The sequence below is a fragment of the Motacilla alba genome, chromosome Z (genome assembly GCF_015832195.1).
Source record: "Motacilla alba alba isolate MOTALB_02 chromosome Z, Motacilla_alba_V1.0_pri, whole genome shotgun sequence".
NCBI classification, from domain to species: Eukaryota; Metazoa; Chordata; class Aves; order Passeriformes; family Motacillidae; genus Motacilla; species Motacilla alba.
The window spans coordinates 70323558-70349617 of NC_052046.1; the positions used below are offsets into that span (position 1 = coordinate 70323558).

Consider the following 26060-nt stretch of genomic DNA (forward strand, 5'->3'; position numbering starts at 1 on the left):
AGAAAACACAAAGTGCCTTCTGAAAGCCTTCTGCTCGCTTCCAAATCCGTTTGCTGGCCAAGCACAAGCCTCGGGCTCATCCCCAATTCCCTCTGGGAGATAGGAGGTAATATTTTGCTGCAGCCAAAAGGTTATTAGAAAAAAGAATGGAAGTTGTTGGTGCTAGGTGGTGTTCTATTGTTTTACATTTCTTGCAGTTAATTTGCTGGGTATTGCTGTGAGCTGGAAAAGGGGAGGGGTGGAACACCAGACCAAAGGGAAGTAGGAGAGGAGAGGAGACAGCAAAGGAGAGAATATAGGTTCCTAGTAGCCCGGCAAAGGGGACAGGGATCGCCCAAGGCTGGGAAAAGAAATAAAAAGCAGCATTTTGTTGGCATGTGTGTATGTTCGGCTCTCAGGAGAGGGAGATACAGCCTGCTCAATTGAATCCTTACTAAAAAGAAGGGTCTCTTTTGCTTTAATGACTTTGTCTCCATCGAATTGTTTCTAAGAGTTTGTTTATTTCTACTACCTCTCTCCCAGCAGCTCAGAGCTGCATTGCAGAGCGCTTGCTGTGCGCCAGAGAGCACAAAGCAGGCTGGCCTGGTGGCCCTGAATATTTCTGCAGAACACTCTGCATCTCACCCCTTTGCTGTGGCTCAGTGCAGAAGTGCAGGATTGCAGGCGCTTCCTGCCAGAGCTGCGTGAGGCACTGGCTCCTGCAGATGTGCCCTGCCAAGCTGTCCCTGCCTGACGCTGGCCTGGGTTTCCCCGGCAGAAGTGCCGTGCCTGAAGGCCGCTGCCCTGTGCTCCAGCCTGCCGAGCAGCCAGGCTCCGTGCCCCGGTGCCCAGAGTGCTGCACACACTGCTAAGCTTTCCCAGCAGCTGCAGGGCAGGTGGCAGAAGAGCAGCAATCCTGAGCCAGGCCACCGGCCCTGGGCTGCCCTTGGCCCTTCTCTGCTCCTGGGCACGCTGCCGACGGCCAATGCCTCCAGTCTGAGCTGTGCCCAGCACGGCTTGGCTTCCCCTCGGGAGCAGCCAGCTGCCACCTGGGCTCTGAGAGCAGAGGATTCACCCGCTGCCAGCAAGAGGCACCAGGGCCCGGCTGCTGCCTCTTGCAGCTCCAAGGGCCTCCTTGCAGCCCGCCTCTGCCCAGGCTCGGGCTGCTGCGGGCTCTGCCGGGGCTCTGCTGGGGCTCCAGCCTGGGCAAGGCCGGGCCCGCTCTCACCTCACAGCCGCTGGCAGCTCTGCGCCACAGGAGACCTTCCAGAGCAGCCTCTCTGGTCTTTCTGCTCTCTCACCTGAGCAAGGCTCTCCTTCCGCCAAAGAGATTGCACTTAGGGATACCAATCCAAGTGGCAGGAACCCAAATGCTCTCCAGTTACAGCTGAAGGCCTGAATCCACACAGGATGTCTTGGCTGCCCCACTCCTCCTTTGGTTTTTCCTGCAAATGCCATTGCCCTTTCTGCCTCACCTAGAAATACCACAGCTGGGCCAAAAACTGGCCAGTGGGCCGTATTCCAAAGGCAGTGTGGTCTGGAGAGGATGAAGGAAGAAGAGCCTTGCCCACTTTCAAACCATACCAAAGAAGCCATAGGTGTGACTTAGCACCAGTAAAAAACAGCTGGTAATTCAGAAGGAAACATTGTGATTTCTGAAGGGGTCAGAAGGAGGGGAATCTTCCAAATGAATTGATATTTTAGAAACTTTATTTAATGACAATCCTAATCTAAAATCCTATTCTACAAACCTATAATCCCATTCTACAAAACTATTCTTAATCTATAATCTATAATCTATAATCCTATTCTACAAAACCATTCAACAATCCTACTCTACAATGCTACTCTAAGTTGGTGATGGAGACAAAATCTTGACGGGATCGTTTCTTGTCTCCTCCTTCAGAAGGCTGATGAGTGGTGCCAGGATGGATGTTGGCTCAGCTGATGTTACAAATGGATGATACTGTCCACAGGAAAAAAAACAAAACAACAAAGAACAGTGAATCATGACTTTCCAAGCTCAGTGCTTCACAGGCTCAATCAGGATTGCTCTGGGTCCTAGAAAGTAGAAGGATGGGACCATCTGCTCCTCAATCATCATGTGCAGGACCTTGCCATCACAGGCAAAGCTGGCCCAGAATCCCACTCATCCGCTTATTGGGATGTCTTCACCTTGCTGGCATTTTTGCCCTGCCAGTGCTCTAGAAATGGTGCTTTCTGTCCCTGGTGTTTCTTCCTTTCAGGAAATTCCAATGACTCACACAGGTTCCTGCCTTTGACAGGCACTGTGCTGAATTCCAGAGGGAATTCAGAAAGCAGTGTCTACCTTTGCATGCCCTGCCCCTCCTGTGCTGGACGGCACCTTCCTTGCCAGCAGGGCCAGCCCAGTGGCACTGGGTGCTGCAGTTGCCTCTCTGCCACACCACCTGGCAGTAACCCTGGCACAGTTCCCGTCTGCTTGAGTGTGCCAGGCAGCAGATGGGGCTGGGACAAGTCCCTCTCAGCTGTCCCTGTCTGCGTGCCAGAAACCCCTAAGGGTGGGCTGGGGGGCACAAAGCAGGGCCCCTCAGAGGCCCACAGTGAGCCCCCCACAGCCCCTCCTGCCCACAGCCAAATCTCTGACTGGGACTGGCTTCCTTGGGCTCCTCCAACACTGTTTCATGTCTCTGTACCCTGCATTGCTCTACTTCAATTCTTTTGCCATTAGAGAAAACTCAACACCCCACCAAATTACAAAAGAGGGTAACAGACAGAAACAGCCAGAAAACAGAGCACCTGTCCTCTCAGGAAATGCGGAGAGAGGTGGAGTTTTTCAGTTTTGTGAAGAACAGGCCCCAGGGAGACTTCATTGCCACTTTCCAAGACTTCAGAGTGGCTTTGAAGAAAGTGGGGGACAGCTTTTTAACAGGGCCAGTTACAATAGGATGTGAGCAAATATTTTTAAACACAAGGGAGATCTAATCAGAGTAGGTCAAAGGAAGAACTTGTTTACTTGAAACATGGTGCCACCCTGGCACAGGTTGCCCCAAGAGCTTGTAGGTGCCCCATCCCTGCAACCATTCCAGGTCAGGTGGCAAAGGGCTCTGAGCAGCCTGATCTCTTTAACGATGTCCCTGCTCACGGCAGGACACTTGCACCAGAGGACCTTTACAGGGCCCTGCCAGCCCAGCCCAGTCTAGGATTCCTCACCATTTTCATTTGAAGAGCACCAAGAATGGAGGTGAGGAGGAAGAGGGCTCATCTGATGCCTTGGACTTCAGTGGAGGAGGAGCCCATCCTACAGACCCTAATTTACCTGCAGGAGCTCGTCGGCAGACCAGCGCCGCTCCTCGTCCGTCTGCAGGCAGCAGCTCAGGAAGTCACGCAGCAAAGCCGAGACGAGCTTGGGCCACCTGAGCTCTGGGGTCCCTCCTGTGGCTATCAGGTGTTTAGCCTGGAGAAAAAGGAAACACGAGGCTCCACCTGCTTCTTTCCCATCTTGAACTGCTCTCCCAGATCCCTTTGCTTAACCTCTGTTCTGCAGAGGCAATTTCTGCCCTGGCAGAGACCCAGAGATGACTTTCCTTTACCAACCAGTGACCCAAACCCCAATGCAGCCACAGCTCTTCCAACATCCAGCAGATCTTGCCTTGGCAGCTGATTTCATTGACTGACCTACTGAGTGGGAACTACATCACCAAAAGCACATTTCCTTCCCTGAGGATTCACACCAGGATGACAGGCTCTTTGGAAGAGGGACTTTGCTATACTAACTAATTCCAAGGATTAGTACATGAAAGGCATCTCTGCAGTGCTTCTTGGTGCCTTAAGCACAGCTGCCATCGAATAAAACTCATCAAGCTTTTTGCTTTGTTCTTGAAAACAATGATAATGGGAAGAAAAGAAAGGCAATCCATCAGTTAATCCCCAGGTAGGGAAACAAACATGTACAATCTCTTTTTCAACACAGACACATTAAGATGCCTGCACAAATGTATTGGGATGAAAATGCCTGCTTGGGCACACAGGAGCCACCTGCAGCTCTGTCTCTCAGCAGTCTGGAAATTTCTGCTTCCCTTATGCAGCTAAAGAGAAATTTTCATGGTCAAATCAGAAGGAGAGGGTGGCCATCCCTATGGTCACCCTCTGTTCATTTGGATACTCAAGTCAATGCAATAATGGTAGGCCCATCCCTGAAAGTGCCAGGAAACACTGGGAGGGTTTGGCAGGCTCTCCACATCACCAGGCTCTGGCTTGGTGATGTGGAGAACATGGCTTGGGCTATGAGAGAAACACGGTCACTACATGTTTCAGCAGCACTGCACAAGAAGCAGAAGAGACTCTGGGGCCTTTACACCCTCATGCCCAGGTTTCAGGCAAGCTTCCCAGGGAGAAGAAACTGCTCAGTGGGTTAGGTTCCTCTCGAAAAACCACAGTTGTAGCAACTTTGTTGGGTTGGGTTTCCTTCCTTCATTTCTGGAAAGAGAACAGCAGTTCTAAGATGCTGGTTCCTGTTATTAGGGCCATCTACACAGACAAAAGAACTGGAAGCACTTACAACCCATAGGAAAGTGTTGCCACTGAATGGAAGTTGTTTGCATGTGGTAAGGCTTGAGTTCCCGCACTGAGGCAACCAAAACTACAGCAGATGCTGATGTGCTGCAGGGACATTTTTAGGAGGGGACCTTGATGGAAGTGATGCTAGCAGATGGCAATGGGATTTTGTCCAATGGCACGCAGGACATGGGACAGGTGAGAAAGACAGCGGGATCAGTGAGGATTTGCTCCTTACCGAGGCAGGACTTTGGTTCCAGTGAGGAGGTTCATGTTCTACCATTTCGAAGCCCACGATTCCAAAAGACCATATATCCACTTTGGGGCCATATGGTTGACCTTTCACCACTTCAGGCGCCATCCACCAAGGAGTCCCGGCTACCATGCGCCGTCTACTCTTCTCAGGGGTGAGCTGAGTCGAGAGGCCAAAATCAGCTGAGGAAAAAGCAAAACACTGTTTTTATTTTATTCTCTGCAATTAGGAAACCAAGCAAAAGAATTCCCCAGTAGAAGTTTGAACATGTGCAGTTGAATCTCCTGGAGAACTGTCCCTGCTCTGTTTTCTCAGGACTTTAGCCAAGGAAATATGGCACTAGTAACTTAAAAAATCCCCACATTTTTTACACTGCCTCCAGCAGTGGCTTTTGTTCTTTGGAAGTTTAGACTTGAAGCTCCCTCCCTCTGGAAGGGACACACACAGAGCAACGCCACTCTTGACTGCTTGTGGTTCCTTGTCATACCTCTGTGCATGTGGCAACTGTGTCACCAGCTCACAGCAGGTGTCCCTGCACTGCCACCAGCACCACTTTTGGGGAGCTGCTGGCAGTCACTCAAAGCAGCCCCACACCCACATGCCTGGAACACTGCACCTGACCAAGAATATACTGACCCAGCTTGACAGAGCCGTCGGTTCTGAGAAGGATGTTCTCGCTCTTCACATCTCGGTGGATCATGTGGTTCCAGTGAAGAAAATCCAGTCCTTGCAAGCACTGAGAGAGAAAACAGAAAGAGGGGGGCAAAAATGAGTGATGTGATTTCATCACAGAAGAAAGGAAACAAAGAATCTAAAAGATTCCCCAGGGGAATGGAGAGTAATGGCAGACTACAGTGCCACTGAGAGGAAGAGCTTGCTGCTGCAACACTTGCAGAGCAGGACCTTTCTGAGGAAAGGCATGTCACCTTTTGAAAGAGCAACAGCACCAGCTGTGGTAGACTGTCCCCTGCAAACCAGCCAGGATGACTCCTGCTGCAGGGGATGCACGCAGAAGCAAAGAGCATTTTGGCTGCATCCCTATCCTTTTTAGCTGAGGACTGAGAGAAACGAGTCTCTCTTTTTCCTTTGCTGTTCATTTCAAATCCTGCCAGCAGCACCTTTGCTTTCACAGGCAAGGAGTGCAGTGAAGACAGACAAAGGTTTAGGGAGGCAAGCTGGAGAACAGCAAATACAAGAGGCAGAGCAAGAGTACAACAGCAGGAGATAAGAGTGCAAGAACTGAGCACAGTGAGTGCAGGGGCACTGGGCAGGCCTTTCACTTGAGATGCTTTTACTTGCCCATAGCATACCAGCAACCCCAAAACAAAACCTGGCACATGAAACCTCTCCTGAGCCCCTATTTCCCAGACAATCCTGCCTAAGCCCTCGGAAGCACAGATGGGATTGCTGACCTCCCGACTGATGGCTGCCATCTCATCTTCAGACAGGTGGGTCTGGCTGATGACATCACTCAGAGTGCCTCCGTCCATGTACTCCATAACCAGCCAGAGCTCCTCACCCAGAAGGTAGCTGAAAGAAAGAGACAAGGGCATGGAGATAAACATGCATGGCTACGTTGATTTTTTCCTTCCGGGTTTCTCGTTTCCAAGTCCCTTTGTGACAAGGATAGAATCAAAGGAACAGACATTCCCTCTCGGCTGTGCATTGTTAGCAATCTGTGCAGTCTTGAGGAGAAAGGCACAGCTGTGAAAAAGGAGATGTCTTTGATGGCCAGCAAGGGAAAAGTGCAGCTTCATAAGCGCCGAGATAAAAAGCCTGTCGGGCATTGTGTTTCTGGAAAGAAGAACCTGGTCTTGCTGGCATGCATAGCAATGGCAAAGAGAAGCAAGGATTTAAGGGAAATCTACTTCAGGATGGTTCATCAGCACTTAAGAAACTTTAAAAAATCCCTCCCAAAAAATGTGGAGGCAGGGAACTTTGAGGGTTTTGACTAAGTAAGATACAGCTGATGCAGGTTTTGAATAATTTTGGAATCATTTTCAAACTTCCCTGTGCCAGGGAAGGCACATGCAGACAAGATGCACTCTCTTCTCATCCATTGGAGATGAGTAGAGAAATATGAATAAATAATAATTAACAGCTTCACTTTCTGCTGCTAAACAAAGTGGGTTTTTAACCTCTCATGTTTGCTGTATGTAAATGCACATTCATGGGATAAGACCATGACCTCTCACCTGTCTAAATAATACACAATATTGGGACTCCGACACCTCTTCATGATCATGATTTCATTAAGGGTTAGTCGCTTCCTCCTCCGTCCTTGAATATTTATTTTCTTGATGGCCACCTGAAATGACATGGAAGATCAGTAACGTGAGATGTTGGATGCACGAGATCATAACGCACATGGAGCGAGTGATTCTGTGATGACACAGCTGAGCTGTGCCAAACGGCCTTGTGATTAGGCAGTGCAGGAATTAGGAGCTGACATTGCAACAGCCCATTTCTCTGCTCCCTTGGGGGGCAGTTACAGGACGCTGGCATTTTGCCACTGACGTTTTGCCTTGTCCACTTGGTAACAGTGGTGTCTCAACTATCAGCCCCCAACTTCTGACCACGCTCTCTGCTGCTTTGTATGATATTCAGAAGAAGTAATCCATGCCTTAATCCTCTGTGGATCCATCCTGGGCTGTGGGCAGGGCTTAGGGCTTTTAGGGACGCCTTGCAGGTCTCTCCCTAGGTGCAGTTGCCAAGTGCAGCACTGCAGGTGGCTAAGGAACTACCAGTAGCTTTCAGATGTGTTTGCTGGCAGGCAGAAATGAGAATTCAGGACTCTGTAGACCCAAAGAGCAGGGAGGTGCTCTAAGGCACCCCCTTTGTTTTAGCAATGGAGAGCGAGTGAGCGCGTCCTTCTCTGCAAGGAAGCGCTGCCCTGCGTGCCTTCCTTCGGGCAGCTGAGGAGGACAAAGTCTGTCCCAAATGTGTTTTGCAGGCTGGTGCCACTCTGTGCTTTTTGTGCCTTTTCAGCACAGCTCCAGCCAAAGCTCCAGCCACAGCTCACAGCAGAGGGGAAAGCCCCTCAAGAGCAGCAGAGTCTGAGGGGACTGTTGACATTTACCTCTCCTCCTGTGGCATTGTTGAGTGCTCTGACCACTTGTCCAAAACCCCTAGAAACAAAACAGAAGCAGAGAAAGGAGAAGATGTTTAGCTCTTCGAGTGAAAGCCAGCCCAGCCAGGAGATCTCTGCTGTAAATGCCAAAACCCTGCAGGATGCAGGAGGGCTCTGCCAGAAGGCAGATGATGCATTTTCCTCTCAAGGGCATGGGCACTGGGCCTGTTCCTGAAGCATTGGGCTTCAGCTTCTAAAGGGAGTTGATTCTTTCATCTTGGGTTTCAGTTTCTAAACTCTGGGGTTCCTCTCCTGACCACGGGGCATTTCCTTCCCCAAACCATGGGAAAGAAATGTTCCTGAGAACTGTTACGTGACAGCTCTGACAGGGGGTCGGTTGCTCTTTCAGGCAAGCAAGATTCTTCTTTTTTCATTCGTGGGGCAGGATGATTTTGAGACCTAGAGAAACGCTCAAGAAATTAACACAGAGCTGTCCCACACTTGAAAGACAAGGAGATCTTCCAGGTCCTGTTCCTTGATGCAGGCAAGACCTCGGCAGCATGGAGGTGTCTCTGACAATGCCTTCTGAGCCCACTCACAAGTTCTGAGCAGCACTGAGACATGGGCCAATCTATGCCCAGGGTCTCAACATGTTTGCCGCTGGCCTGACTTCACAGGCTGGTTACACGTTGCACCAGAAAAACACCTGGCCCATGGTTGTGTAGAAGCAACTGCGGTTGGACTCACCCGCTGCCAATATTTTCCAGCTCTATGTACTTCGTCGTGGGATTTTCATGGCTCACCATTCTCCCTGAGGGAAACAAAATAGAAGATGCTGACTTTAAAGCAGAAATCCCAGGTTGCAGGAGATAGAAAAGGCAGCCCCAGTGCCTGGAGCTCTGAGCCCTTTGCGGTCAGCTGGGTAACAACACAAGAAGCACAGCAGCAACAGGACAGGCAGCCCTGCAGTGCAGATGGCTGGCACAGAGACTGATTTTGTCCAGTCATTGGAAGAGTTCTCTTGACAGGAAACAAAGGCCAGGGAGTTGCATTCCCAGAAGAGAAGGACATCTTCTCCACCTTTCAGCAGTTTGCCAAAAGAATTCCTTTCCATTGGTAAACCAGAGCAGCTCAAGCTATAACCAATGCCGAGGGGGCTTTCAGCATCAGGAGCCTGACCTGTTGATGAGCAGGCTGAGCTCAAAGATGCCCCTCTCGCAGCTGAGGAAGGCTCCAGCCTCTGCAGTCCCACCAGCCCTCAGGGACAGGGCAGCTAGCACAAGAAGGCTGGCAAAGCCCAAGCATGAGCACTGACAAGCCAAGGCAAGAAGCCACAGGCAGCCTGAGCCCCGTACAAGCTGTTGCCCCCATTCAGGACACAACAGGATGGGCTTTGAGATCAGCACACCAAGGTGCAGAGCAGTGCCCTTTTTGTCCCAGCAGGCGATGGTAGGCACAGAATCCTCTGGGCTCTGGTCTCAGCCCCAGCAGGTCTTATCTGAGAGCACAGCACTGGCAGCTGTTACGGGCAAGAAGCAGATTCATTGACTTGTGCTGCACAATTGCAAAGGACTTGATGTGTTTTCCTAGAGACTGATCTGAGCAGGGCTTGGCCCAATGGGTAGGATTCAAAGACTCAGGGGAAAGAGTGGGAATCAGGTGTGAAAAAGAGCCATGGATCTGAGGAATATACTATGTCTGGGCTGGAGGCTCTTTCCTGGGAAATGCCTGCAGTTTGGATGTGTCTCTTGGACAAACCTTTAGCAACATAAAAGTAGAATATTAAAGGTTGTTCTAAAAGTATCTGTTTTTTCTTTGGGGGCACATGGAAAACACTTCCTGGCCTGTATTTGTCTTGTAACCTGATGTTCTTTCAAAGTAGTTTTTATTGGCAAAAATATAGCATTCTCTTAAAAGTAAACTGCAGATGTAGTAGTGGTAACAGTAACAGTCATAAAAATGAAATCAGTAAGACATGTGGGGCAGAAGGGGTCCTTCAGGATGGAGAAAAACCAACTCCACCAAAAAACCCCACAAACCAACAAACAAAAAACCCAAAATACAACAGAAAACCCCCCCACAAATACAGAAAAAAACCCTCCACCAAAAATAAACAAAGCAAAACCAAACCAATTACCCCCTGAAAAAAAAAAAAATCCCCAACGAGAAAGTCAAAACTCCAAAACCAGTCAATTTCTGTGAAGTTTCTTTGCTCTGATAACTGGTTGGAAGTCAGGAGTCTAAGGAGAATTTAGGAAGCTAAAAATTCTGTTCAGTTTGGCCACTAGCACACAGGACTTGCCTAGATCATTTGCTAGGTCACAGCCTTCTGCTGGTCCAAGAACAATCCCTGCTTCAGCCTTTAGCGGAGAGGGAAGCTCAGGCACACCCAAGCCAGTCCAAGCTGCCCTCAGAGGCAGCAGGAACACCCAGAGCGCTCTCTCGCTGCCTCGGAGCACAGCACTTCCTCTGGGGACTCCTAAATGGCCCTGTGACACCAAACTCTGGAGGAACATTTGGTACAGCTGTGCTGACACCTGCACACAATACACTGTCCCTCAGCAAGAAATACACCAGACTTACCCAGCATCTCCAGGTACTTCCTCTCAATCGGAGAGATGAACAAACTTTCCGAGCTCGAGTTCCCAGGTTTGACACTACACATTCCTCGAGGTAATGCTGCTGCAGCAGCAGGTCTAGCACCAGAGCCCGTGGAGATGTGCTGATCCTGCAGCCCTTCTCCTGGGGACTGTTGCTGTGCCTCATGCCAGCCTTGGGGCTCTTCATGGCCAGACACTCGCTGGTAGTCTTCGCAGGCTGCACGGTGAGATGTCAACACTTGCACCTCAAGTCAAACAGAGCAAAGCAGTCAGAGACTACAGCTTGTCCCTGTCAGCCAAGAGTCATCGACTGTGAGTGAAGGGAAAGAACAGATTGACAAGGGATACAGAGAGCTTGTTTCAATGCTCCATCTGGGTCACCATGTTCCCCTGTAAAAACACCTCAAGAAACAAGGAGAGCAGGAACAGGCCAGCAGGAATCAATGTGGATGACTGCTGGCCAAAAGGCCAACGGACAAGTCCCACTGTCCAGGGCAGCAGAGGAGATTCAGCACACCAGGAAATGTCCTTCCGGGTGACTGTGATACACACTGCAGCAGGATGGCACTCAGAGGCATGGCCCCACTCCCTGCTGCTCTGCAGTGGAAAGGCAAGAAGGGCAGAAAGCACCAGTTTGGTGACTGCAGTGACTGCATCCCTCTTCCACTCACTTGCTTTTGTAGAGCCTGAGGCAGGCGACTAAGTTTCTCTCTGACAAGTTTCATTTCTTCTTCCAGCCTCTTCTCCCTTGCCTTGTTGCTAGCCTCAGATTCCTGCAGCTCTGCCTGCGGGTGTTCCTTGATGATCTGTAAAGGACAAGGGAGAGGACGTTTCATGAGTGGAGTGGCTGCCACTCTTTCACTTACCTGGTTTTGTTGATCGCCCCTCTGCTGATGGAAGTTCATCTCCTCTTGAATTCTTCTCATGGCGTCCTTGTTCCTCCTCTTCACTGCCATGATGGCACTCTGAGCTTCGGGCAGCTCTGCTTGTGGCTCTGCCTTGATGTTCTGTACACACAAATGCAGAGCCAGTGACTGGCAGCTGCCATCATGCTCAGCTTGTTCCTCTTGCTCCCTCAAAATCACATTTATTCAGCCACTTCTTTCTGCTTCCCTACCCACCTCTGCTTCCATTGCAAACCGCCTGTCCCAGTGCTGATCTCTGCAGATTCCAAGGCTCTGTGCTTCCAGTGCCTGGGGGACTCCTGGCCTCCTCAGTCCCAAGAGCTCCCTTTTATGCCCCTCTTCCTGCCCTTCCCTCTGTCCCCTGGTGAGTCAGGCTTACCTGGCCATTCTGCTGGGGCTCTTCCACCTGCTGCCTGAGCTGCTCTTCCTGCTCTCGGGCTGGGAACAGCTCTCCCTGAGTCTGGCATGGCATCTCTGATGAAGCAATCTGCTCCTGCTCTTTCTCTGGAAGGACCTGCACAGAAAGCAAGAGAAGATGGGTTTCAACTTCCCATACGACATTTGTGGGCCAAGACCCAAAGACTGATGGGCCCACACGTTCCCAAAGCACTGTGCTGCTGCTCTGCTGGGTCATTCTCTGCCCAAGGGGAGGCACAGATTCCAAAGAGACCCTGGCACTACAATCAGGGTCCATCTGGGACTGAAGCTCCAACAGCCTGTCAGGCAGCGGACAGGGAAGGTTTGGCATTTCTCAAGGGTCGGGTGAGGGCCTCCCTCTGCTTCTGCCATGTCCTGTTTGTCTTTCAGTAGTGACTGACAGCCAGCCCTGTCCCACAGCTCCATCCTGGCTCTGCAGGTGGCTTCCAGGGTGAGCTCACCCCTTGTGAGCGACATGGAGTGTCTCTGGAGTTCATGTTCTATTCACCACCTTAAACATGGAATACTTCCACATCTCTAGGACAGGCAGAAAATTAAAGAATTTACTGGGGGCTTTAGGGAAGAAGCGGCTGGAGGAGAAAAACAGCTCAGAGGGGAAAAAAACACCATATCTGGAGGGGGAAACATCTCTGCCTGCTGAAAATCAGTCAATGGAACGTGTCTCTAATCCTTTTCTGAAAGGGATGCTTTAGGTGAGCTTTGAGCTTCCAACTGCTTTGGACCAGAGACAGGAGGATTCAATTATGCAAATGTTACATAGCTTAGATAGATAGATAGATAGATAGATAGATAGATAGATAGACAGAAATACAGATAGATAAATCCCAATCCTATATTCTCTCTTTACTGTCCTTTCTGTTGCTACAAACATCAAGACTTGGTAGCCATTGCCCCAATTAGCAGCAATCTTTAACTTGCTTTCCTGTTGCTTCAATAAACCACACTCTTGGGGGATCTGGAGCAGGTAGGTCTTTAAGGACTGTGATCCAGAGCACTGCACTGGGAACTGCACACTTTGTGCATCTGTGCTTGGACAACTTCTTCTCTGTGACTAGACCACACAGATTGGGCAGAAGGGGCTGTAATGAGAAATGCAGCCCAGCTCCTCCCAGCTCCTTTTATTTCTGAGGAGCAGCTAGAACGCAAATGCATTGATCCCCTGCTAAATACCCAAACAGAAGGTAAACCGAATCCCTGGGCTGCAAAAAGACACAAGAGCTGTTAACATCAACGTGAAGTGCAAGGTGCTATTGAGTGGCATGATGCAAGACAAGTTCCTGCTGCACCAAGACTCGTGCCACAAACAATGTATTCTCATCGAAAATATGGCATCAACCAGAACAGCCAACTTACAAAGTAAAATTCGAGCAGAATTCATATTACTGAAAGAAAAGGCCCGGAAAAACGGAAGAAAATCATCACAATCACGTCTTTGCAGCTTGCCAAAAGCCAAAAGACAGCTGGCCCAAAAGACTTTATAGAACTGAAGCATTACCCAAGAACACTGCAGACCAATTTCACAAGCCAAAGACACCTTGCCAAAAAGGGAAAAGCAACAAACAAAGGCCTGGCACCTCCAGCACTAGCACGTGTGCCCTTGGCCCTAGCGCTGCAGAAGCCAAGAGACAGAGCTTCCCTGAGCCAAGCAGCCAGATGCTCAAGTGCAGGCAGCAGCCCTTTGGGGCCTCAAGAGGCCAGCTTGAAGGCCATGTTCTGCTGTCACTGCCTGCAGGAAATGGCCAGCTCCTGGCAGGACTCCAGCACTCAGCATCCTCAGCCAGCAACAGGAAGCGCTGGCTGCTCAGCAACTTGCAGCTCTGCCTTGCACTAAAGACAGCACCAGCCGCAACTGGCACTTACTGGCTCGGAAGATTCAGGTTTGGCTGTGACCAGTGACGGAAGCTTGCGGTCATGTCCCTCAATTTGCTCCTCTTGGGCTTCTTCTTCAGGAGCAGAGGGAGCCAGGGGAGAGGCGGCTCTTGCTTCAGTCATCTGTGGCAAGAGAGAAGCATGAGGGACAGGCCGTCACTATCATTCAGAACCTCATTTCTTTTCACATCTACCACCACATCTTCTAGGGAGAAATCATAACATTTCGTAGCGACCTGATTCTAAGTCACTCCCACCACATTCTAATGAGCCAATGCAACATGGCCGTGAAGCTGATATTCCTGCCTGGCTGCTATCAGCAAGCAACGTTGTCTCTGCAAAACGGAGCTTTTAGTTCTAGAAAGCTCTGAAATGGAAAAGTGGGAAAGAGACAGCAAGGCCTTTACTGTTGCTGCTGCAGAGGTGGAAAAGGACAACTGGATCCCAATCTCAACCGGCGCTGGAAAAGGCAGGAAACCTTGTGCAGAAGCATCTTTGCTTGCTGGCAAAAGAGAAAAGGAGTGGGCCTTGCTCTCCTAGCAAAACAACAAGCCAAAACACCGCAAGATGCAAGTGTCACCCACTGCAGTGTCTAAAGCCCTTGGAGGCAGTGAGGGCATATTTGGTGGGGAAGCGGCCCTTGTGCTGAGCACTGTCAGGGAGGGATTGATGGAAGTCTGCCTGAAAGGTCCCTCACCAGCCTGCCATTGGCCAGGCTCAAGCTCCCTCAGCACCCGCTCACTGGGCTTGTGCTGCACAGCCTTGCCCAGCTGCCGTGTCCTTCTCTGCACATGCTGCAGCCCCTGCATGGCTTTCTGCTTCACAGGGGCCCTCAGCTGCACACAGCACTCCAGCTGTGGCCGCAGCGCTGCCCAGCACAGGGCCATGCTGCCTGCCCTGCTCCTTCTGCCCCACTGCTGCTGACGCAAGCCAGCAGGCCCTTGGCCTTCTTGGCCACCTGGCCACAGGCTGCCTCTTCTTCAGCTGCTCTTCACCGGCAGCACCCCTGGCTCCTTCTGACCCACGCAGCTCCCCAGCCACAAAGTTGCCCATTTGACTTCAAATACAGCATGCGCCATTTCAACATGTCCTTGCTCTTCTGAGCAACACAAGACAGCACTCAAGCACTTGCAGCTTCACCCCCACTCCAGGCTCCAAGGCACTTGCCAAAGCTGCAGGCTTCATGGCAAAACGCATCCACACAATCTTGCCCCTTCTGCTTTTTGCCTCACAAGAAGGCTTCACAACTACGCCTTTTATTTCTTTGGCCACACGGGACAAGAATGGCCCACACTCCCCCCCCACCCACCCCGCTTTGTGGACAACACAATCACCTCTTTGCAGCTTGCCAAAAGCCAAAAGACAGCTGGCCCAAAAGACTGAAGAACTGAAGCATTACCCAAGAAGACTGCAGACCAATTTCACAAGCCAAAGACACCTTGCCAAAAAGGGAAAAGCAACAAACAAAGGCCTGGCACCTCCAGCACTAGCACATGTGCCCTTGGCCCTTGCGCTGCAGAAGCCAAGAGACAGAGCTTCCCTGAGCCAAGCAGCCAGATGCTCAAGCGCAGGCAGCAGCCCTTTGGGGCCTCAAGAGGCCAGCTTGAAGGCCATGTTCTGCTGTCACTGCCTGCAGGAAATGGCCAGCTCCTGACAGGACTCCAGCACTCAGCATCCTCAGCCAGCAACAGGAAGCGCTGGCTGCTCAGCAACTTGCAGCTCTGCCTTGCACTAAAGACAGCACCAGCCGCAACTGGCACTTACTGGCTCGGAAGATTCAGGTTTGGCTGTGACCAGTGACGGAGGCTTGCGGTCATGTCCCTCAATTTGCTCCTCTTGGGCTTCTTCTTCAGGAGCAGAGGGAGCCTGGGGAGAGGCGGCTCTTGCTTCAGTCATCTGTGGCAAGAGAGAAGCATGAGCGACAGGCCGTCACCTATCATTCAGAACCTCATTTCTTTTCACATCTACCACCACATCTTCTAAGGAGAAATCACAACATTTCGTAGCGACCTGATTCTAAGTCACTCCCACCACATTCTAATGGGCCAATTCAACATGGCCATGAAGCTGATATTCCTGCCTGGCTGCTATCAGCAAGCAACAGTGTCTCTGCAAAATGGAGCTTTTAGTTCTAGAAAACTCTGAAATAGAAAAGTGGGAAAGAGACAGCAAGGCCTTTACTGTTGCTGCTGCAGAGGTAGAAAAGGACAACTGGATCCCAAACTCAACCAGTGCTGGAAAAGGCAAGAAACGTTGTGCAGAAGCATCTCTGCTTGCTGGCAAAAGTGAAAAGGAGCAGGCCTTGCTCTCCTAGCAAAACAACAAGCCAAAACACCGCAAGATGCAAGTGTCACCCACTGCAGTGTCTAAAGCCCTTGGAGGCAGTGAGGGCATATTTGGTTGGGAAGCGGCCCTTGTGCTGAGCACTGTCAGGGAGGGATTGATGGAAGTCTGCCTGAAAGGTCCCTCACCAGCCTGCCATTGGCCAGGCTCAAGCTCCCTCAGCACCCGCTCACTGGGCTTGTGCTGCACAGCCTTGCCCAGCTGCCATGTCCTTCTCTGCACACGCTGCAGCCCCTGCATGGCTTTCTGCTTCACAGGGGCCCTCAGCTGCACACAGCACTCCAGCTGTGGCCGCAGCACTGCCCAGCACAGGGCCACGCTGCCTGCCCTGCTCCTGCTGCCCCACTGCTGCTGACACAGGCCAGCAGGCCCTTGGCCTTCTTGGCCACCTGGCCACAGGCTGCCTCTTTTTTAGCTGCTCTTCACCGACAGCCACTCTGCTCCTTTTGGCCCCTGCCACTCCACAGCCACAAAGTTGACCGTTTGACTTCAGATACAGCATATGCCATTTCAAGATGTCCTTCATTTTCTACAATCACTGCTTCTAGGAATATATTATGTAATTTCTGGGAATTGCATTCTATATGGGTTTGACTAAATTTTAATCGGCAAATTCAACTCTGCGGGAAATTTCTCTTTGTTAAATATTCTTGTCTTGCTGCTGTCAGCATGTAAAATTCTCTCTTCTAATCTGAGTTTGTTGTCCTTCAGTTTTCTGATATGTCAATTTTGAAATATCTACTTATGTCTCTGTTATTTTTTTCGTAAGGCACGAATGTGGATATTCTTTCCGCCCTCCTAACTTGCCCTCTACATTCTACTTCTGCTGGCCAAGCTCACAGCTCGCTCTACAATTCTTAAATATCAGCAACATCAAATCTGCCTTTCTCACTCACCTCATGATCAGCACCGCTGAATACATGCTTCAGGTGACCTAGAGTGGGCAAGGGAAAATGAACCAGATGCTGTCAGAACACTGCCTGAGCTGCTGAATCCCACAGAACAAGTCAACCCAAACAGAGATGATTTTCCATTTCACAACATCCCTCCAGGAGGCACATTTCATTCCCACAGCCAGCAAGAGAACAGGACAACATTCTCAGTTTGTGCTTGCACTTGGGCCTCTTTATCCAGTAAATGAATACAAACATGATCCAGAAAATGCAAATTGATCTTTAATACTCAAGGCTCCTCTTCTACCAAACACATCAAACTGCTTTCTAAATCCTCTCCTTCAGGTAATCTTGTTTTAAAAATCAGTTGCATGCACTAATTCTCATTAAGTTGCTGGAAAGAGTTGCCCAGAAAAGCTTGCCCAGAATCCCCCTGAGCTGTGGCAGTTTTGTTGTGAAACAGCCCAGCAGCAGCTGCAGGCTTCAGGAGCCGACACTCACTGCTTTGGAGTTTGCATTTCCTTGCAAAGACAATCACTATTTTAGCACTCAGTAAAAGGTCAAGTTAGACAGTGTCAAATCCTTTCATGGGAAAATGGAGAAAGAGAGAAGCTTTCCCTGAATCCTGGGGACAACTGCAGAGTTTTTAGAAAGCCTTCCAAGAAGGTCTCCCAGCCTACATTTTCAAAGCTGTCTTGCTTGTGCCAGCAAACGGAGGTAATGGCAGACTCTGCTGCCACAGACTCTTCCGTGGAGGCAAGGGAATCCCTGCAGGTTCCCTTGCAAATGCTGCCCCTGTGGCTACAGACACCCCCGTTTTGAGCTGAAGCTGCTGACAGCAGCTTTACCAAACCAGGGGCATCCTAATGCTCTTTCTCTTTCTACATCAACCCAGTCACTAAGAGCGAGCAGGAAGACATCCAAAAGCCAGCTTAGGTTACACCCAGGGAAAACCTCTACTTACGTGCAAGGTGTGTACAGAAATATGCCGAATAGGTAATGCCATAGGCAGCAAAAGCTGCTCTGGCAACTACTGAAAACATTGCAGCACTGGTGTGCAATCCTGCACACTGTGCTGCAATGCGAGAAAAAAATAAGGGTCTTGTCCATGAGCACCCTAGGGTTGCTCTGACGCTCAGGCCTTCTGTGCACCAAGGCAGCCTTCTGATGTCACCACTATGAGGTGGCAACCATGCCTTGACATCACAAAGCAAATGCTCCATGCTGGTCTGTGAATTTGTGCAAAGCAATAAGCAACCTTCCCTACAGCAAACACAACATAGCCTGGGAGGTTCTCCTCTGCCACAAAGCAGCACAAATTCCCCTCATGAGCCAAATCCTGTTTTTCAAGGGATCCAAGAGTAACTCCAAGAGTGCACCAAGCACCTCCAGCCTGTACCCCGACTGAGCACTCAGAGGGGACCCAAGCAAAGCAAAGCAGGCCAAGAAAATGGCCCAAAGCATTACACAGAACCAGGAGAGAAAGCTGACAACTGACTGGGAACACGACTGGCGGTGCTGATTTCCAGAGGCTTCTGTGGCCCAGGTGAAGCCCAGGCAGGAGCAGGTTGAACGCTGCTGCTGCTGCTGCTGCTGCTGCTGCTTCTGGCCTGTGCCAGAGAGCCCCGGCTGGGCAGGGCACGGTGCCCACTGCTCGGCAGGCTCCTTCTTCTGCCCGAGCTGGGCACACCTGGGAACAAGGCATGACAACTCTGGGGGAAAACAGGGGGTTTTTGGGGGCTGCGTTGCTCTGCACACACCCAGGCCACCTTGGCTCCCAAAAAAAACAAACCAGAGGGAAACAGCTGGAAAAGGTTTCATTTTGACCTTTCTTACCTGCTAACAGAAGCTGCCAAAATGAAAGTTCCCAAGCAGGGCCTGATCCCTGCTGCCAGCTCAGGCTTAGAGAGGAGGCATGACTGTATTTTAGTAGTCAGTGCATAGGGAATCGCTTCTCTAGCGCATGCACAGCCAGCAATCTCGCTTACTAGTTTGTATCAATGCAATTAAGACATCTTCAATACTTTGCTGAAACTCACAGGCTAAACATTACCCCAAAGTATCGGTGTGATAAATAGGTGTGATTCGTGCTGACAAAATTGAAACACTAATCCATATTGATACAGTAATTCATAGCTGGAGAGAACAAAATGGTTAAAAAAGTGTAATGCCAGGAAGAAGGGAGGGGAGGGGTCTGTTCCCCCTCTTTCTCCTACGGTTGTTCAGGACAGGAAGCAGTAAGAGATAAGTATTACTAACTCTATCTGGAAGAGAGGGAAAACTTGGGTGGAAATCAGGAATATGTGAATTTGATGAGATTTATTGCTTTAATGTTAGAACATGGTACTGCCTTATAAAATGTTAGTTTTGGCTGATATTGTACCAGCTTGGTATGCATGTGTAATCCAAAGGTGAAATAAAGGACACCTGAGGAAGAGGAGAAGCTTTCCTCAGATAACCCCCAAAGAGTGGTGCGACCACCTAAAAGGAATGGTGGCGCGTGTGTGATGAAGATGATGATGAGGGTGGGGATACGAATGTGACAAATGGAAAATGGGAGGAGATGGTGATGGCACACAGCCTAAAAAGGGGAATTGTCACTCTTGTGAGTTAGTTTTTCTCAGGATGTACCCCAGAAAGGAGTATCCCCAGATGGTGGGGTCCGACTTCCAAAAGAAGAAAGAAGTCTCCCAGCAGGTGTGGTCCAGACTCCAGATGTGGGTCCACCTTTTAATTGCAAAGACTATAAATCTCATAGCAGTGATGTCCAGCTTCCCTTGGTCGAAGCCATCAATCCTTGAGTTGATGTTCATCTTCCTTTCTCAAGCTGCTTTTTACTGTTTTGCTAAGGTGTTGAGATAAGCATGTTTCCTTTACACATATTCTAAAGCCTTATTTTCAAAGCTCCTTCCTAGGAGCAATATCCTAAAATTATACTTCAAAAGGTTTTTATTGCAAAGCTGTTCAATGCCCAGCTATGTGCAGTAAGCAACATCCTTTATGCTTTAATTCAGATGCTAAAAAGGTTAATTGTAACAAAAGGATAAGTTCAAGGGCCTTCTTCCATACTTTACTCCCTCAGTTATTTATTAGAATTCATCCTTTAATTGTCCCATGATCAGTTTCCACACATATCACAATCACAAGTAAACACGCTGCCTGTATGTACCTGACACAAAACACAGCTTTGTATCTCACAGTCCCCCCTCTGCTTGTATACATTTTCATTTATCTTACTCATTTGTGTCTGGGCTTCAAATCTGGCCAAAACTTTGGAAACTTTTCCTTTTTTGTCTTCTTTCTTTAGTTTCATTATTTTGGATATCTTAGCTGCTCTCTCCAATTGGCCAACTTCTCCTGTAGCCAGTTCTGGGTCTACAGGCAGCACAGTAACCTGTGTGCTTTGTATAACTAAGTGGATTAGTGGAATAAAACATGGAATAAGGCAAGGTAGAAACAATAGCCCAGCTAATGAACACAATATCATGAACCCTATTTTCTTCCACCAAGTTCCCCCTCTTATTCTTTGTAAATCATTTGGCTTGAGCAATATTTCTTCTTTACTTGCATCTTCTGGACTATGCTGGCAAAATAAAACAAGGCCATTACACAAGGAAGAAATATCAAAACAGTTGTAACACATAAAAGGAAAAAATCTTAATTTCTTTTATCATCTCATCTCTAACACATTACTCCACCAGCTAGGTTTAACATTGTGGGTTTTATATATATATATATATATATATATATATATATATATATATATATAATTTACTATTTTTCTAGAATGACTTTTCTGTGGCTATCAATTTTCAACAATCTGATCTATTGAAAACAAATCTATCTCTCTCCTTTTGGACATTCAATTCCCTGTCTATTACCACTTTTTCCTAAGTTTCTTGCAATCCAATAATTTTCTCCGTTTTGCCTACAGGTTCTTAATTTGGATGGGTTACAACAGTGGCTGTTGACATGGGTGTGTGTAATAAAAGAGGAACTTTGGTTTCTTTCTATGTGATGCTTTCTGTAGCATTTGTGACATGATCTTGCTGGTATCCCAAAAGGGAAAAGACAACAATTGAGGGACAGAAACAGGAATAACAGAGGTCCAGTATGGCTTATACTCCCACCTCCCACGCCTGTGGAGTTGCAATCCACAGCAGGTGTATTTGATCTTCTTGGTGGCAAAATACAGAGGCCAATCTGGTCTTGCCCTCTATTTCCTTGTCACTTTCTCTTAGCTAATTTCCAGGCAAATCGTTCTTGCCACCCCTTAACTGTGGTTTCTCACCATTCCTCAGGGATCTCCCATTCAACAGACACTAATAATTCCCATCCACCAAAGTTCTTCCTTTAACACTGCTTGCAATAAGAGCACAAATTTTGTGAACCACAATACTAATTATTCCCACAATTCACACATTTATTTATAACCCAGCTAGCATGTCCAGTATCAGGATGAACCAAATAAAGTAAACCAGTGATGTAAGCTTTGCCTTATTTCTTAATTAAGTGTTATTCCTCATACATTTCTTGGATCATTTGGGTTTTCCCAAACCATTACCACTCAATCCCGGTTTGAAAGTCAATTCAGTATCACGCGGTTTAGATGTGATAGTCCATTCTTCAGGTTCCTTCACAAGTCCTTTCATTTTGCTGGCATAAATCCACCCTCTTTCCATGATTCGATTGCTGTTTCAGTAGTACCTGGACAAGACTTCTTAATAGCACAGTGTTGAAAGAAAAACAATACTGCGTTAACTTTTACCATTAACTTTCTTCAAAACTTTCTGGGTTTAGCTAAAAGCTTTCTCCACAGACGCCTCTTCTTCTTGTACCTAGCTGTGCTAACAGCTGCAGAGGCAAATTCTTCTTTTTCTGAGTCACAATCAGTTAAACAAGAAAGGCCAGGCCGATTTTAATGCAAGATGTATCACATCTATTGCTTTTTACTTTTTGGGCACCATTTACTTCTTTTACCTGTACAGACCCATTCCTCAGAACAAAAGCCTCCTCTTTTTAACAGCAAACAAAACATACAAACAAAAAAAAACTTACTCAAAAAAAAAATAAACCACTTTGTGAGGTTTGGAGAGTCAGCAATCTCTGCCTTGATTTTATCCCTTTTAGTGCTGGTCTTCCTCCCCCTCTTTTTCACAACATTGCTGTCAAAGCTTTTCCTTGCTGTTCCCTCTCTTTCTCTTTTTCTCTCTCTCTTTCTCTTTTTCTCTCTCTTCCTTTTTCTCTCTCTCTCCCCACTTGCTAGGGCCAAAGCTGCCATCCTGGACTCGGGACCCTGACAGTCTGGGAGACACCCCGGCAGCTGTGCCACTGAGCCAGCCCGCTCCCGGCCCGCAGACCTGTTTAATCTGCGCCCAGCACCACCGCCTGATCACCTCCGTGAATCGGTCCCTGCCGCAGCCCCCGAGACCCCGCCGCTCAGACGGGAGCGGTCAAACACCTCCCAACCTTGACAATCCCAAATTTGGTGTCCTGGGAGCTCCTGACATTCTTTTCTTTCTTTAGTCTGCATATCCTCTTTTCCTTTCAAGGAGGGCACATTCTGCTAAACCTTTTCCGGACCCCAGTTCGTCATTGAGCAGTCTCCTAACAACCATGTGTTAAGACCCTTCCCTGCCCTTTATGCAGAAACTTCATTCACACTTCTGCTCTCTTCTAGCACCAAAACATCACCATTCCACATTCCAACATCTCAGAGTCCACTAACCACCCCGCTACTTCAACTTCCCTCTTTCTTCTCTTCTTACTTTCTTTTCCTTACCTTTTCCTTTCTTTGATTCAACACATCTCAAAGTATAATTTTAGAATATTGCTGGTAGGAAGGAGCTTTGAAACTAGAGCTTTAGAATATGTGTAAAGGAAACATGCTTATGGCAACACCTTAGCAAAACAGTAAAAAGCAGCTTGAGAAAGGAAGATGAACATCAACCCAACGATTGATGGCTTCGACCAAGGGAAGCTGGACATCACTGCTATGAGATTTATAGTCTTTGCAATTAAAAGGTGGACCCACATCTGGAGTCTGGACCGCACCAGCTGGGGAGACTTCTTAGAAGTCGGAAGTCAGACCTCACCATCTGGGGATACTCCTTTCTGGGGTACATCCTGAGAAAAACTAACTCACAAGAGTGTATAGAATTGTGATGTAAAAATTGGGAATAGAAACTGCTAGAACGTGTGTGTGTACCCCTAGAAATACCTGTAAGCCTCAACCATCGGTGTGCAGCTGGAGGGAAAACTTCCCCCACTGTACCCAGCGCTGTTTTGCTCATACTTTACCATATTAATTAATAAATTGATTGCTGCTTGAACATTGGCCTAGTCAACTATTGGTGACAGAGGGAAAGTGTAATATCCGTGGGTTTTGGGCTGTAAAATCCGCGCCGGCTAGCTTGGACTCTGGCCCGCACAGATACTACACAGACGAAGCGAAAGACGAGAAGCGCTCTTTCTCCACGTGGTTCTAGTGTCCTGTTTTATTGGCTGGAAAGGGACATCCGTGTGGTAGACCATCCAGGTGGAAAAAGAGGAAGTGGTCCAAGCCCAGAGAACATTTATACCCGAGGGAAAGGGGGCAGGGACAGAGGGCCACAGCCAGTGGGACACCACTGAGGAGGGGCAAGGAGAGGGGTTACAAGGGCACAGACCACCAGGGGGGAGAATGAGGAACACACCATATGAGGGGAAAAGGGTGCAATCCATGTGACGTAACATTCCAAATCACCCAGTGCAATACAACAACTAACTATTTAGTGCACTACAACAGGAAAGGGCATTGCTCTGTCTTGGCTGGGGAAAGGATGCAAAGGTGGGATTAGAAAACATTGTTTTGGCTTTTTTTCCAGCACACGAGCTGGTTTTATCTCACCATGTCTGCCTGTCTTTGGCAGAGCTGGCACATTTCTCGTGATTTGGAGTCAGCTACGGCAGCAGGAAAGGGCAGCAATTTTCTCAGCATTGTCATCAAAGCTAAAGTGCTGCCTCATGGATGCATGTTGCTTTAGCCAAGGAATTCTCATGTCTGGGCAACAAGATAATGTTGCCCCTTCACCCTCCCTGGTTTGCCCCCTCCTACTTGGCTTCTTTTTGGTGCTGAGGCAATGAGGTAATGCTTGAGCGGTGCCAAAAGCTGTAGCTGTGCAGAAAGAAGCAGTTCCCTTGTAACAGGGGATGGGAATGAAGCGCTTTCGAGAAATCAGCAAATTGAGCAGAACAAGCTAACTGCAAAAGCTGACCACTGATTATTTGAGCAGAGAATCTTGTAGAGCGTGTGCAGAAATGAGAGGTGAGAAGTTCAAGGCCGAGGAAGCCTTCTGAGCCTTCATCCAAGATGACCAGCAGGAGGGTGAGAACCACCTGGTGCAGAAACTGCACCTGTGCCACCAGGGCTTCTGTAATCCTGTAATTAGAAGATATCTTACAAGATGAAAGTTAGGAAAGTATAATGTGCACATTAAGTAAAAAAAAAACAAAAAAAGTACTACTGTGTGAAAATGGGCGAGTGACTTTGTGCTGGAGCTGTCCCCCTCACTGCTGGTGTCAAATAAACAAATACCTGCTCTGTGGGCCCCACACTACGCAGCACTGTTTTATTGCCAACTTTTCGGGCATCAATTAATGGCCTAGAGTTGTAGCGAACTCACACTGGTGTCTTCCCAAATGGTGTTGCCTTTTTCTTTCCTCAGGAATCACTGCTTCTTTTCTTCCCCCATCTGGAGAGAATACCCATGCAGATGCCTCCTGCAGCCAACTCTTGTCACTGTAGGCTGACAAAGGAGATCTTGCAATGGAGAGAGCATCCCTGGAGCTGCTGTGGAGAGCTGAAGGGGGAAGCTTTGTCCTTTAGTCTTGAAGTCTTGTCGGGGCGCTGCTTGTGCTCTGGGGGACAGACACTGATGATGTTTATCCAAGCCTTGCAGGCTCATTCCTGACCTTCCGGACACACCACAGAGACTTAGAGGCTGTCAAAGTGGGACACAAATTCTGGGAACTTTTTGAAATGCTTCAAGTATTCTTTTTTCTTTTTTTTTTTTTTTTCCCCTGCAGAAATACTCTTTTGCTTCCAGAGAATCTTTTCCATGTCTTTAAGAAACTTCCCACTGCTGCCCTCCCAGATCAGGCCAATTCCCAGGGTTTCTTCCCAAACCGCAGAATAGCCCATGGGCTCCATCCTGCAGCTGGAACAGAAGGAAGCACAGAGTTTGCTGTTGTGAGAGTGGAGCTTCCCTTTTCTGCTTGCTTTCCCTTTGAGACAGGTTGGTGTTTGTTCATTTGATAAAGGGAGGTTTAAAGGCGGAAGGAGTTGTGTTTCAAACTGCTCCCTCCTCGAGCTCTTCTGTGGCGATCCTTGGACAAAAGGCCTCTTGGTGTGAGCTGCCAGTGGCAGCTTAAGGAAGGAGGTTGGTATTTCAGGGTTGTGACTGCTGAAAGCAGCTGGTTTCCAGAGGTGTCCAGAGCTGGGAGTGGCTCCTTTTCTCACCTGCCTGCAGAAAAGGAAGTTGCAAAGTGGGAATTTCCTTTGCAGAGATGGCCATCACGGGTGTTTTCCAAGAGGTGGGCTGGCAGAGAGGCAGGTCTCAGGCTGTGTGTTTCTTTTGATGGTGGGGAGGGTCAGAGATGCAGACACAGACACCAACAGAAGGAAGAGTGTAATGTACTGTAATGCAAAAGCACAAAAAGGAGTCAGGAAAGGATAAGCTAAGCAATGCACCTCAGCAAAAGGTTGCCTCTAGTGATGAGGAAAGATACATCACCACATACCCCTATGCTTTCCCCTTCATCCAGAGCCGCACACCAGCTCTGGGGGAAGCTGTCCCAGCCAAGCCCTGGAGAGCCAGGGCCAGGAACCGGGAAATCCTGCGGTGCCTCCGCCTTTGCCGGCCACGAGGCTTCCGACTGCGCTGTGAGAGTAGCCCGGCTTTGATTGAGCTGGACAAGCAACGTGCCAGAGCTTCTGCTGGGGGGACACCTGGTTTCATTCTCCTCTTGGTTTTCTGCCCCAGCCTGCCCAGGGCTCCAGGAGGAACCAAGGCCAGCTGTGGCCTTGTCCACTTTCCTAATGCAGAAAGGCCAAGACGCCTTCCATCGATGCTTTGGATAGTAATACTTGGTTAAGGAGCAGATACATAGAACATTTGGTTGGAAAGGTCATCT

General features: G+C 48.8%; 1 protein-coding gene across 1 annotated transcript; it reads right to left on the reverse strand.

Moving 5' to 3' along the window:
- Positions 1-1828: 1828 nt before the first annotated feature.
- LOC119696079 (serine/threonine-protein kinase CLA4-like) lies at positions 1829-25441 on the reverse strand. Its single transcript, XM_038125597.1, has 15 exons — positions 25387-25441; positions 16890-16927; positions 15415-15546; positions 13642-13773; positions 11723-11980; positions 11110-11445; positions 10422-10683; positions 9018-9111; positions 7848-7896; positions 6964-7076; positions 6181-6298; positions 5405-5504; positions 4754-4950; positions 3278-3415; positions 1829-1945 (listed from the first exon to the last, which is right to left on the reverse strand). Exons 1-15 carry the CDS (start codon positions 25439-25441, stop codon positions 1829-1831), a joined length of 2139 nt encoding a protein of 712 aa, XP_037981525.1.
- Between the last annotated feature and the right edge of the window lie 619 nt (positions 25442-26060).

What these genes read in the sequence shown, in the direction of transcription:
- LOC119696079 (XM_038125597.1), bottom strand. Translation starts at nt 25,441, where the DNA reads ATGGCCATCTCTGCAAAGGAAATTCCCACTTTGCAACTTCCTTTTCTG. An exon ending in TGGCAGCCATCAGTCGGGAG is followed by an intron (nt 5,505 to 6,180) that starts GTCAGCAATCCC and finishes TTTCTCTCTCAG; the next exon opens with TGCTTGCAAGGACTGGATTT. An exon ending in GGAACCAAAGTCCTGCCTCG is followed by an intron (nt 3,416 to 4,753) that starts GTAAGGAGCAAA and finishes CTTTTTCTCCAG; the next exon opens with GCTAAACACCTGATAGCCAC.